Source organism: Neomonachus schauinslandi, chromosome 2 (assembly GCF_002201575.2).
Source record: "Neomonachus schauinslandi chromosome 2, ASM220157v2, whole genome shotgun sequence".
NCBI lineage: Eukaryota > Metazoa > Chordata > Mammalia > Carnivora > Phocidae > Neomonachus > Neomonachus schauinslandi.
The window spans coordinates 95,185,575-95,200,414 of record NC_058404.1 but is presented as its reverse complement, the minus strand read 5'-3'; the positions used below and the strand labels follow the sequence as shown (position 1 = coordinate 95,200,414).

The following is a 14,840-nucleotide window of genomic DNA, read 5'->3' as shown; positions in this document are numbered from 1 at the left end:
TCTTTGATATCTTCCATCAGAGTTTTCCTCATATTTTGTTAGATATATAACTTAGTAATTTTTTTATGTACTAAGGTAAATGGCACAATGTTTTTAATTTAAAATTCCATTTGTTCATTGCTGGTATATGGGAAAACACTTGACTTTTGTATATTACCCCTGTATCCTGCAACCTTGTATGCTGTAATTGCTTTTTTGTTCCACAATTTTTTTGTTCTTTTTTTGGTTTGTTTTCTACATAGACAATCATGTCATCTGCAAACAAATTTCTTTCTTCCCAATCTGTACAACATTTATTTCCTTTTTTAGTCAAATTGCATTAGAGTACTTCCAGCTTGATGTTGTAAAGCAGTGGTGAGAGGGCACATGACTGCCTTGTTCCTGATCTTACTGGGAAAGCTTTTGGGTTTCACAGCTGTAGGCTTTTTGTAGATATTCTTTATCAAGTTGAGGAAGTTCCCCTCTGTTTCTAGTTACTGGGAGTTTTTATCATGAATGGGGGTTGGATTTTGTCAAATGCTTTTTCTGCAGCTATTGATATGATTCCCATATGATTTTTAATGTAGATATTAATAACCAGGTTGGATCACACTTCTGAATCTGGTGAATGACATATAAAGAAAGGTACATGATAAATACACTATGCATCTCTCTCCACACAATCCACCATTTCACTGATAAAATGAGGACTGAAAGAGTATTGGGTTAACCTCAAATAAAGTTAAAATAAGACAGAAAAGTTGAAACCTTTATAGAGAAATATATTAATTCTATTAAAAATTCACTGTAATGCTAAAGCAAACATTTAAAATTACTATTATTAAAAAGCTTTCATGGACATTTGCTATTAATCACCACCAATACTCCTACCTTTTGGGAAAGATATGACCAAATGATACTAAATATTTTTTCAAGTACTCATGGAGTATTTTCAAAATCATATCCTATATAGTCTACCATAAGGAAAATCATAACAAATATTAAGAATCAATATCATATAGGGCGCCTGGGTGGCTCAGTTGGTTAAGCGACTGCCTTCAGCTTAGGTCATGATCCTGGAGTCCCGGGATCGAGTCCCGCATCAGGCTCCCTGCTCGGCAGGGAGTCTGCTTCTCCCTCTGTCCCTCCTCCCTTTCATGCTCTCTGTCTCTCATTCTCTCTCTCTCAAATAAATAAATAAAATCTTTTAAAAAAAAAAAAGAATCAATATCATATAGATTATAATCTGTGGCACCTATTTAACTGGATTAGAAAACAATAATAAAAAGATATCTAAATACCTACGGATGTGGAGATTCAAAATTAAAAAAAATTTTTTTTTTTAAATTCACTGATCCAAAAAAGATCATAAGGAACTTTTCATTTAAATTGTATAAAATTAATAACCAATCTTCTTACTCATTTGCTGTAGATTAACAGCAATCTCTGCTAGTTGGCAGAATTAAAACTTTGAGTATTTTTTTTTTTGCTTTTTAATTTTTTTTAATTTTATTATGTTAGTCACCATACAGTATGTCATTAGTTTTTGATGTAGTGTTCCATGATTCATTGTTTGCATATAACACCCAGTGCTCCATGCAATACGTGCCCTCCTTAACACCCATCACTGGGCTAACCCATCCCCCCACCCCATCCCCTCTAAAGCCCTCAGTTTGTTTCTCGGAGTCCATAGTCTCTCATGGCTTGTCTCCCCTTCTGACTTCCTCCCCTTCAATTCTCCCTTCCTTCTCCTAATGTCCTCCATTTCTTATGTTCCACAAATAAGTGAAACCATATGATAAATGACTTTCTCTGCTTGACTTATTTCACTTAGCATAATTTCTTCCAGTCCCATCCATGTTGATGAGAAAGTTGGGTATTCATCCTTGCTGATGGCTAATATTCCATTGTATATATGGACCACATCTTCTTTATCCAGTAGTTGTCTCAAGGATCGGAAGAATAAAAACTGTTAAAATGTCTATGCTGCCCAGAGCAATCTATACCTTTAACGCCATCCCTATCAAAATTCCAATGGCATTTTTCAAAGTGCTGGAACAAACAATCCTAAAATTTGTATGGAATCAGAAAAGACCCTGAATAGCCAAGGAAATGTTGGAAAAGAAAAACAAAACTGGGAGCATCACGTTGCCTGATTTCAAGCTGTATTACAAAGCTGTGATCACCAAGACAGCATGGTACGGGCACAAAAACAGACACATAGACCAACAGAACAGAATAGAGAACCCAGATATGGACCCTCAACTCTATGGTCAAATAATCTTCGACAAAGCAGGAAAAAAAAATGCAATGGAAAAAAGACAGTCTCTTCAATAAGCGGTGCTGGGAAAATTGGACAGCTATATAGAGAAGAATGAAACTCAACCATTCTCTCACATCATACACAAAGATAAACTCAAAATGGATGGAAGACCTCAATGTGAGACAGGAATCCATCAAAATCCAGTAGCCTCTTCGACATCAGCCACAGCAACTTCTTTCAAGACACGTCCCCAAAGGCAAGCGAAACAAAAGCGAAAATGAACTTTTGGGACTTAAGATAAAAAGCTTCTGCACAGCAAAGGAAACAGTCAACAAACCAAAGAGGCAACCCATGGAATGAGAGAAGATTTTTGCAAATAACACTACAGACAAAGGGCTGATATCCAAGATCTATAAAGAACTTCTTAAACTCAACACCCAAAAAACCTTGAGTATTTTTTTTTTAAAGATTTTATTTATTCATTTGAGACACAGTGATACAGAGAGAGAGAGAGAGAGCACAAGCAGGGGGAGAGGCAGAGGGAGAAGCAGGATCCCCGCTGAGCCAGGAACCAGACATGGGGCTCAATCCCAGGACCCTGGAATCATGACCTGAACCGAAGGCAGATGCTTAACCATCTGAGCCACCCAGGCGCCCCAACCTTGAGTATTCTTAAAAGAAACTGTACCCTGTAGGAGAAAGTAAAAGCTGTGCTGCTTTCCAAAGCGAGATATGTGGCTAGACTGGCTCTGGTCTTTTCTTAAACCTATCAAAAAATCTGCACACTAACCTAAAACACAAGTTTTTCTCCTTCCTACAAGCATAACTTAGTTTTGGGTTAGCTAAAGTATGCTTAACTTCTCTCCTTGACTTCAGTACTTAAGAATATAAATAAATAGCCAATGTCAGGTTATTATGTCTCAAACCATAGTCTGAGTTTTTGAGTTACCTGAGAAAATCTGCTCTTTAAAGTGTCTTCCTTCAGGCATATTTCTCAATGCCTAATATTTAAAACATTTTTCAATTAATCAGCACAGTTTTCCCCATGGAATCAATATGACATCAGATAATATTTAATATCTTTAGAAAAATCCACTTAGCTATGTATTACAATTGTTTTACTATAAATCATAAGAAACACTTTTTGTAATAAACTGAAATAAAAATTTTTGCTCTAAAGTGAGTTTATATAACTCTGGTTGTGGTTGTTAAGAGTTATTATTTTAAAAACTGCTGCAGATCTTATCCAATACACATTCCTTTGGGGAAAGAGAAAGAAATAGTGTTCTTGTCCTTTCAGAGTTTACAAGCCATTAAATGAAGCTGGACTGGGGTAGGACCTTCTTTTTCTAAGCTGTGAATCTGTTGATAGCTAAATCAGTCCACGTAAGAGAACAAGCAAAATAGGAAGGTGACAGAAGAGGAAGCAAAACTGAAAAACAACAAATAATTAGACATGACTAATTGGCCACATGGCATCCCACTAATTTTACTTAATATTCCTCCATCCTTAAAACAGATGACATTAAACAAACAATAAGTAACAATTTCTTATTCTATTACTCTCAGGATCTATACACAAAGACAAAAGTCTCATCATGTACATTACAGAGTTTGTAGAATGTGGAACATGTGCTCCTTCTTTCAGAGTTGTTTAAATACCAGTCAGTAAATATTTATTAAAGAACATGCTGTGAAAACACTGTGCTAGGCAATGGGGAAAATAAAAGGAGGCTTAAGACTCTTCTACTTTGAGGTATTTACAATCTAATTGGAAAGGTAAGATTTTCAAGAAGAAAGAGGAAGGGAGAAGGTAGGAGGGAGACAGGAGACAGAGAGAACTAACATAATGTAACATATTTATTACAAAACATTATTCATTGCTAAGTTTTGTAGTCAAGATTAAAAGCGATATAGAGATTCAGAAAATTAGAGTTTGTGAAGTTGAAAATATCTTCCCAATCTCTGAAAATTCTTGTACTTTTATTCCACTGTAAACAAGCCTATTAAATTCCATTTCATCAAATCTTGTTGTTAAATTTATATTTAATTTCACCTCTAGACACACAAGTACTCTTTTCCTTTCTCCTCTTTGCTTACTTATACTTCAGTACTCATTTCTTTTGGGAAGCTTGTCTTTCTTCTTTCCCACTGTATATATACGTTCTCTTTTTCCCTCATCTCCCAGATGAACCTGGCATATGGTAGCAGTTGCAGATGGGTGCTTCAATAGCACCCTGTGTGTTCTTTGTCAAAAAAAGTAATTGTAGTAAAATCTGATAAATGCCATCGATCTTTCTTGCTAGACCATAAGTTCCAAGATTGCAGGTAACAGGTAACATTTTGATTTTTACTCTGCTCCAAGCATCTAGCATAATTCCTGGCTTAATAAGTATCTTCTGAATGAACAAGAATGCCCATTACAAGATACATTAAAATGCATCCTGGCCTTTAAAATAATCAATATTCAGAAGAAAATATCAATATAGTCTTCTAACATACCATTTGAAGGGCTGAAAGTTCTTCTTTTAGTCGAGAAATCTGTACATTATACTGTTTCCTTGTGCTTGCAACCTGTAAATTAAGACATTTATAAATTGTTTAGGTTTTCAAAAAATGATTAATACCCAATAAAAATATTTAGGATAATAATTTTGATAAAAAATAAAATTGTAACTCTTAGGTCATAAAAAACAAGCACTTTTTCATGTGTCTGTTGGCCATTTGGATGTCTTCTTTGGAAAAATGTCTGTTCATGTTTTCTGCCATTTCTTGATTGGATTATTTGTTCTTTGGGTGTTGAGTTTGATAATTCTTTATAGATTTTGGATACTAGCCCTTTATCTGGTATGTCATTTGCAAATATCTTTTCCCATTCTGTCGGTTGTCTTTTGGTTTTGTTGACCGTTCCCTTTGCCGTGCAAAAGCTTTTTATCTTGATGAGGTCCCAATAGTTCATTTTTGCCCTTGCTTCCCTTGCCTTTGGCAATGTTTCTAGGAAGAAGTTGGTGCGGCTGAGGTTGAAGAGGTGGCTGCCTGTGTTCTCCTCTAGGATTTTGATGGACACATCCAAACGGCCAACAGACACATGAAAAAGTGCTCAGTATCGCTCGGCATAGGGAAATCCAAATAAAAACCTCAATGAGATACCATCTCACACCAGTCAGAATGGCTAAAATTAACAAGTCAGGAAACGACAGATGTTGGCGAGGATGCGGAGAAAGGGGAACCCTCCTACACTGTTAGTGGGAATGCAAGCTGGGGCAGCCACTCTGGAAAACAGTATGGAGGTTCCTCAAAAAGTTGAAAATAGAGCTACCCTATGACCCAGCAATTGCATTACTGGGCATTTACCCCAAAGATACAAATGTAGTGATCTGAAGGGGTACATGCACCCCAATGTTTATAGCAGCGATGTCCACAATAGCCAAACTATGGAAAGAGCCAAGATGTCCATCAACAGATGAATGGATAAAGAAGAGGTGGTATATATATACAATGGAATATTATGCAGCCATCAAAAAAATCTTGCTGTTTGCACTGACGTGGATAGAACTAGAGGGTATTATGCTAAGCAAAGTAAGTCAATCAGAGAAAGACATGTATCATATGATCTCACTGATATGAGGAATTCTTAATCTCAGGAAACAAACTGAGGGTTGCTGGAGTGGTGGGGGTGGGAGGGATGGGGTAGCTGGGTGATAGACATTGGGGAGGGTATGTGCTATGGTGAGCGCTGTCAATTGTGTAAGACTGATGAATCACAGACCTGTACCTCTGAAACAAATGGGGGGGTGGGGGTATGGGTTAGCCTGGTGATGGGTATTAAAGAGGGCACGTACTGAATGGAGCACTGGGTGTCATATGCAAACAATGAATCATGGAACACTACATCAAAAACTAATGATGTAATGTATGGTGATTAACATAATAAAATTAAATTAAAAAAAATAAGCACATGGTATATTAAAGAGTCAAGACTTTACCATGATAGTGGAGGGAGAGTGAATTTCTATTAAAGTTTACCATATTAGGAGTGAAAACTGGGAATATTTCAAAATATTTACTAATCTCTTCAAAGATAATAACTAAAGCCATTACAGGTTAACATAAATAACATTTTTTATGAAAAATAAGTACATTTCCCAAAACTGAAAATTTTTTAGAAGAATGGTATTTTACATTTTTGCAAATTTCCTTAATGTCTGGCTCAACAGAAGACAGCCAGATTCTCATATCTACTTCTATGTTCAATCTGTTGTATTGTTGCATATCATCTGCCTCTGGAAAACACCACTGTACACTCATGAGAGAATGAGTATGAAAAAAGCAAAGAGTAAACTCTAGGTACGAAAGTTAGATTTGACCTTGCAGACTCTCTGAACAACACTTTTTGAGAACTCCTGCCATAGAGCAAGTCAAGAGAAAACTGAATTACACACTAAAAATGTAACTAATAACTTTTAAGGCACTTTTGTTTTATAAACAGAAGAATATTTTTATATTGCATATATTTCAGTACTAAGTAAATCACTTTGTGAGAAAAACTCTTATTTGAATTAACATTTAAATTACTTTAAAAACAGTATGATTTATGTATACAGAATATTTTGAAGAATTAGTTACATCTCATCGGGATGGCTCCTATGACATATTTTTTTCTAATAACTACTCATGCTTTTTAAAAAGACCACGAGGAATACTGATACTGATGCTATGTCATCAGTAAACATGTATGATCCAAAGACTTTTGGAATTTTCTAGGATCTTATAAAATAGATTATTTCCAAAACATGAGGTAAGCCTTTTTTTTTTTTTAAGATTTTATTTATTTATTTGACAGAGAGAGACACAGCAAGAGAGGGAACACAAGCAGGGGGAGTGAGAGAGGGAGAAGCAGGCTTCCCGCTGAGCAGGGAGCCCGATGTGGGGCTCGATCCCAGGACCCTGGGATCCTGACCTGAGCTGAAGGCAGACGCTTAATGACTGAGCCACCCAGGCGCCCCGAGGTAAGCCTTCTTTAGAACATTTATAACACTGACATATTTTATTAAACTGACATATATTTTATTTGGTTAATTAATACGAGTTACCTTTCTGAAGACATGAAAAACATATGTGGGTCCCTCTGAGCTTTATTTAGATTTTAATTTGGTGCAAACTTTGCCTATGAAAAATTATACGAAGGATCAATCCATCCTATTTATGGATCAGTGATAATCACAGTTAGCATTTACTGAGGTCTGATGTGTGAGAAACCGTTTAGAGTGCTTATTTAAGTGTTATTATCTCATTAATTCTCACCAAGAATCTGATCAAGTAGTTACTATCCACATTATAGATGAGGAAGATTAAGGCACAGAGAAATAAAGTCATGGTTTTCAGAATATAAAAATTTTAGTTCCTTTGAGTGCAGTCATGTCTGTCTGTCTCTCACACAAAAAATGTTTTTAGTATCTAGAAATGATGCAGCTAGTATGAGGGTTTATAACCATAGTAGTAAATATATTTTGAAATATTTTTACAGTAATGCTGATAAATTCACTGAATTAACCTATTCATACTTACTAAAAAGACTGTGTAGGACTACTGAAACTGATGGTATATCATCAATAAAATCCTATACTGCAAAGGTCACAGAAAATATTTTAAGGTTAGTATCTGATAAAACACAATGTAAATCTTGTTATGTGAGCAAATACACATATTTGAGAGGCAGTTTAATGTGGTTGGGGTTCAGAAGTCTGTATGGGAACTAAAGTCACCTCTCTTACCCTAACCTCACTTTCTTTATGTAAACATTTTTTTTTGATAATTTATGGATAGTAAGGGTACTTATAAACCAAATAGTAAGGTAAGTTACCAAGAGACAGAAATAGAAAAGGCCAATAATGGTGCAAATATTGCCTAACTGGATGAATATAATTTTGATCACAAATTTTAAGCCATGATTTAAAATCAAAATGAAAATAAAATGTTATTTTCACAAATTAAGTTTTACTTGTTTGAAAGAGATCTGAGAAAAAGCTATATCTGTATTTTAAAGAAATAAGCTATGGTCATATTTTGTTCAGTTTTACAGCCAGAACATGAATATGTGATGATTCATTATATTTGTTAATAAAAAGATACTTCTAAAGTCATTAGACATAAGTAATCCCCAATTCAACAGATTAATTCTACATATTTGGAGGACATGTCAAATTATGATAAGTGGGGCAATTATCACCAATACGGCTGAAAATTTTTAAACAAAAACATTAAAAAATATATTTTAAAAATATAAATGGATATAAGGAGGATATACTACATGCTCTATAAGATATTATATATATAGTTTATTTATATATAGTTAATGAAAATAATACCTACTCTTTGAAATTCCACATACTACAGAATTATAATATGTAGGAAGAAAGGTTCCTCATTATTCTATCTTCTAGGCTTAGCACTATTTGAAGGTTGATGTATATATCTCCAGAATTTTTTGTTTCAAGATAACTATACCACATCATTAATAATTCACAATTAAATGAAAATTCAGACGACAAATGCTAAAAATAGTGTTTATCTCTAGGTAGTGGAATTGTAAGTTATTTTGTAAGTTATTTGTTTTTTGGGTATTGAGTTTGATATGTTCTTTATACGTTTTGGATACTAGCCCTTTATCTGATACGTCATTTGCAAATATCTTCTCCCACTCCATAGGTTTCCTTTTCGTTTTGTTGATTGTTTCCTTTTGATTGTGCAAAAGCTTTTTATCCTGGTGAAGTCCCAATAGTTCATTTTTGCTTTTCTTTCCCTTGCTTTTGGAGACATGTCTACTAAGAAGTTGCTGCAGCTGAGGTCAAAGGTTGCTGCCTGTATTCTCTAGGATTTTGATGGATTCCTGTCTCACATTTAGGTCTTATTCCATTTTGAGTTTATTTTTTGTGCATGGTGTAAGAAAGTGGTCCAGTTTCATTCTTCTGCATGTGGCTGTCTAGTTTTCCCAACACCATTTGTTGAAGAGACTGTCTTTTTTCCATTGGACATTCTTTCCTGCTTTGTCAAAGATGAGTTGACCATAGAGTTGAGGGTCCATTTCTGGGCTCTCTATTCTGTTCCATTGATCTATGTGCCTGTTTTGTGCCAGTACCATACTGTCTTGATGATGACAGCTTTGTAATACAGCTTGAAGTCTGGAACTGTGACACCTCCAGCTTTGATTTTCTTTTTCAACATTATCTTGGCTATTAGGGATCTTTTCTAGTTCCATACAAATTTTAGGATTGTTCTAGCTCTGAAAAATGCTGGTGGTATTTTTTTTTTAAAGGATTTTATTTATTTGTCAAAGAAGCACAAGTAGGGGGAGTGGCAGGCAGAGGGAGAAGCAGGCTCCCTGCCAAGCAAGGAGCCCGATGCAGGACTTGATCCCAGGACCCTGAGATCATGACCTGAGCCGAAGGCAAACACTTAACCGACTGAGGCACCCAGGCGTCCCAATGCTGATGGTATTTTGATAGGGATTGCATTCAACGTGTAGACTGCTTTGGGTAGCATACACATTTTAATATTTTTTCTTCCAATCCATGAGCATGGAATGTTTTTCCATTTCTTTGTGTCTTCCTCAATTTATTTCATAAGTGTTACACAGTTTTCAGAGTACAGATCCTTTATCTCTTTGGTTAGGTTTATTCCTAGGTATTTTATGGTTTTTGGTGCAATTGTAAATGGGATCGATTACTTGATTTCTTTCTTCTGCTTCATTGTTAGTGTACAGAAATGAAATTGACTTCTTTGCATTGATCTTATATTTCATGACTTTGCTGAATTCCTGTATCAGTTCTAGCAATTTTTTGGTGGACTCTTTTAGGTTTTCTACGTAGAGAATCATGTAATCTGCAATGAAAGAGAATTTGACTTCTTTGCTGATTCGGATGCTTTTTATTTCTTTTTTGTTGTCTGACTGCTGAGGCTAGGACTTCCAGTACTATGCTGAACAACAGTGGCGAGAATAGACTTCCCTGTCATGTTCCTGACCTTAGGGGAAAAGCTCTCAGGTTTTCCCTGTTAAGGATGATGTTTGCTGTGTGTCTTTCATACATGGCTTTTATCATATTGAGGTATGCTCCTTCTATCCCTACACGGCAGAGAGTTTTTATCAAGAAAGGATGCTGTATTTTGTTAAATGCTTTTTCTACATCTATTGAGAGGATCATATGGTTCTTGTTCTTTCCTTTATTAATGTGGTATCAATACTGATTGATTTGTGGATGTTGAACCACCCCTACAGCCCATGAATAAATCCCACTTGGTCATGGTGAATAATCTTTTCAACGTACTGTGGGATCCTATTAGCTAGTATCTTGGTGGGAATTTTTGCATCCATGTTCATCAGGGATATTGGTATGTAATTCTCCTTTTTGGTAGGGTCTCTGGTTTTGGGATCAAGGTAATGTTGGCCTCATAGAAAGAGTTTGGAAGTTTTCTTTCCATTTCTATTTTTTGGAACAGTTTCAGAAGGATAGGTATTAATTCTTCTTTAAATGTTTGGTAGAATTCCCCTTGGAAGCCATCCAGCTCTGGACTCTTGCTTGTTGGGAGATTTCTGATTACTGCTTCAATTTCTTTGCTGGTTATGGGTCTGTTCAGGTTTTCTATTTCTTCCTGTTTCAGTTTTGGTAGTTTACATGTTTCTAGGAATGTATCCATTTCTTCCACATTGCCTAATTTGTTGGCATTTAATTGCTCATAATATTTTCTTATAATTGTTTGTATTTCTTCAGTGTTGGTTGTGATCTCTCCTCTTTCATTCATGATTTTATTTATTTAGGTCTTTTTCTCTTTTCTTTTTGATAAGTCTGGCTAGGGGGTTATCAATCTTATTAATTCTTTCAAAGAACCAGCTCCTAGTTTTGTTGATCTGTTCTACTGTTTTTGTTTTTTTTTTTTTTAAATTTCTATATAATTGATTTCTGCTCTAATCTTTATTATTTCTCTTCTCCTGCTTGGTTTAGGCTTTATTTGCTGTTCTTTCCAGCTCCTTTAGGTACAAGGTTAGGTTGTATATTTGAGACTTATTCTGTTTCTTGAGGAAGGCCTGTATTGTTATATACTTTCCTCTCAGGAACGCCTTAGGAGCACCTGCATCCCAAAGCTTTTGGACTGTTGTGTTTTCATTTTCATTTGCTTCCATGTATTTAATTGTTCTTTGATTTCCTGATTGACCCATTCATTCTTTAGTAGGATGTTCTTTAACCTCCATGTATTTGTGGTCCTTCCAATTTTTTCTTGTGGTTGACTTCAAGTTTTATAGCATTGTGGTCTGAAAATATGCATGGTATGATCTCAGTCTTTTTGTACCGGTTGAGACCTGATTTGTGGCCAAGTATGTGATCTTTTCTGGAGAATGTTCCATGTGTACTCAAGAAGAATGTGTATTCTGCTGCTTTAGGATGAAATGCTTTGAATGTATCTGTTAAGTCCATCTGGTCCAGTGTGTCATTCAGAGTCCTTTCCTTGATATTTAGATGATCCGTCCATTGCTGTAAGTGGGGTGTTAAAGTCCCCTATTATTATTGTATTATTATCAATGAGTTTCTTTAATTTGGTTATTAATTGGTTTATATATTTGGCTGCTCCCAAGTTAGGGGCATAAATATTTACAATTGTTAGATATTCTTGTTGGATAGACGCTTTTATTATGATACAGTGTCCTCCTTCATCTCTTATTACAGTCTTTGGTTTAAAATCTAGTTTATCTGATATAAGGATGGCTACTCCAGCTTTCTTTTGATGTCCATTAGCATGATAAATGGTTCTCTACCCCTTCACTTTCAATCTGGAAGTGTCTGGATCTAAAATGAGTCTCTTGTAAGCAGCATATGGATGGGTCTTGTTTTTTAATCCATTCTGATACCCTATGTCCTTTGATTACAGCACTTAGTCCATTTACTTTCAAAGTAATTATTGAAAGATATGAATTTAGTGCCATTGTATTACTTGCAAAGTTGCTGTTCCTATAGATTGTCTCTGTTCCTTTCTGGTCTTTGTTACTTTTGGGCTTTCTCACTGCTCAAAGGATCCCTTTTAATATTTCTTGCAGGGCTGGTTTAGTGTTAATAAATTCCTTCAGTTTTTGTTTGTCCTGGAAACTATCTTTCCCTCTATCCTGAATGACAGACCTGCTCGATAAAGTATTCTTGGCTGCATTATTTTCTCATTTAGCATGCTGAATATATCATGCCAGTCCTTTCTGGCCTGCCAGGTCTCTGTGGACACGTCTGCTGCCAGCCTTATGTGTCTACCCTTGTAGGTTAAGAACCTCTTGTCCTGAACTGCTTTCAGGATTTTCTCTTTATCTTTGAAATTTGCAAGTTTCACTATAATATGTCGAGCCTGTGACTTTTTTTTATTTTGAGGGCAGTTCTCTGCGCCTTCTGGACTTGAATATCTGTTTCCATCCCCAGATTAGAGGTGTTCTCAGCTGTAATTTGTTCATATAAGCCTTCTGCCCCTTTCTCCTACTCCTCATCTTATGGGACCCCTATAATATGGAGATCCATATATATGTATATATACACACACATATATATATGGATATATATATATATGGATATATATCTCAGGGATCTTGAGAGGATGCTGTTACCCCTGGAATTCTGCCCTGCTTCACTACCTGAGCACCTTTAAGCTAGGGACATCCCCCACTGCAGCAAACTTCTAAAAGTTCTGATTTTGCACTCCTCTGCTTATAATACTTTGCAGTATCCTTAAGCAGGTTCCCTCCCTCCTCCATATTCTCAGCTATATAACCCTGGATTCAAGTCTCTGTACCTCCTACCTTCCAAACAGTGGTGGCTTTTCTACTTGTAGACTTGCAGCTTTTCTCTTCTCAGATCTCCGATTGATTTCTTAGATATTCAGAATGATTTGATAACTACCTAGCTGTATTCAAGGGATGAGACGAACTGAGGGTCCCCCTACTCCTCCTCTGAGAGAAGGAATTTTAAGCAGCTTCACTCCCAGGGCAGAGCCTGTCACGGGGATTGATCTCACAACCCTGAGATAATGACTTGAGCTAAAATCAAGAGACTGACGTTTAACCAACTGAGCCACCCAGGTGCCCCAACATGAATGTATTTTAGGATTAGGAAATCAATTAGAGGGTTTCTCATATCATGAATACTTTGATAAAACATTTTTATCACTAAAAGTCACAAAATTTATTAAAGATTTTAAAGATATGCTATCAAAAATATTTCAAACTACAACCAAGGATAACAGTATTCTTAACCCTAAGAACAGGACAAGGATTTCTAGAGAAATGGTATACAAATTGATGATTTAAAAAAAAACCCAGGTTTTTGTTTGGATTCTGCTTCAAATTAGAAATTTTATCTTAGGAAATCACCTAATTTCAGCCTGTGACAAAGTAACAGATTTCTAAGGAACATTTTTGCATTAAGAAACATCATACAGAGAATTTATAGGAATGAAAACTCTACCAGTTAGTTGCTTGGGAGGAAAGCAAGCACATTAGCTTTACTTTTTTAACTGATGAAACTGTTTAAAACAAGTTTACTTCAGTCTGTCTAGGAGAGAAATAATACTGCCCACAGAAAAAATATAGGTAAGAAAAGAATTAATACCTTTATTTTATCCAGTAATGGAGTATACAGTGTATCCAACTATCTTATAGGAGCTCATTTTAAAGGAAGGGATTATTAGTTTTCAATCCTTTATGTTAACCATTTCATAGATAGTCTTTATGAATATATAGGAAAGCATTTTAATGTAAATATTACAGTAAAAATGAAAACAGTAGTTTTGCAAATTCATGTCTCTGGCACAAATATCAAATAAAATTATAACCAAGGTTTCTTGGAGAAGTGGCTGATTCTATAGCTGAGGTAGGGAAAGTACAAGATGAGAGAGGAACATAGTTTATGCAAAAAAGCTACAGAGACAATATAAGAAAAAAAATTATGGTAATGGATTATAACAAAAAAATAAAGACCAATGAAACCATCATGATATTAAAAAAGAGGGGAAAACTCTTCTTTACTGAAAAATGACAGCTAATAAATGTATAAAAATGATAGAATATAATCATTTGTAATCACTCCTTATAATATTTATTTCAGGCAAGGATTATCAATGGATGCTAAGACCACTGGATGAAGTTTTTGGTAGAAAGTATACCTGTACTGTCTTTGAGTATTTCCTCCAATTATTTATAAAGTATACAAATGGAAAGTTCTGGTCTTACCACCTTAACCATGTGGTCAAGCTTAGCTTCAACCAATGCACAAGCTTATATTTTAGCTTCCTGATGTGATCAAGTGGGAGATACACATATCACTCTGCCAGAAATGACCTAAATCTAATCAAGAAGAAATGGTCACATGAATCCAGATGTGGAATATTCTGGATTGTACAAAGGATTCTTTGTCAGACACAGAGGAAGGCTGAGGACTAGGTTAAATTGAGGGAGACTACACAGACATAGCAGTCAAATGCAATGATACATAAATTTGGATTGGATCCTGGATTTAAAAAACCAAAAAGCTAATAAGGATATTTTAGGGAAATTTGAGTGTACATTAAAATAATG

At 35.4% G+C, this 14,840-nt stretch overlaps 1 protein-coding gene across 1 annotated transcript in view; it reads right to left on the bottom strand.

Moving 5' to 3' along the window:
* The window catches only part of SCLT1 (sodium channel and clathrin linker 1), a 191,619-nt gene that overhangs the window by 72,782 nt on the left and 103,997 nt on the right, over positions 1–14,840 (bottom strand). Inside the window, exon 16 of the mRNA XM_021681497.2 lies at positions 4,745–4,816. Within this exon, the coding sequence (XP_021537172.2) occupies positions 4,745–4,816 (72 nt within the window). The remainder of the gene's footprint in view (positions 1–4,744; positions 4,817–14,840) is intronic.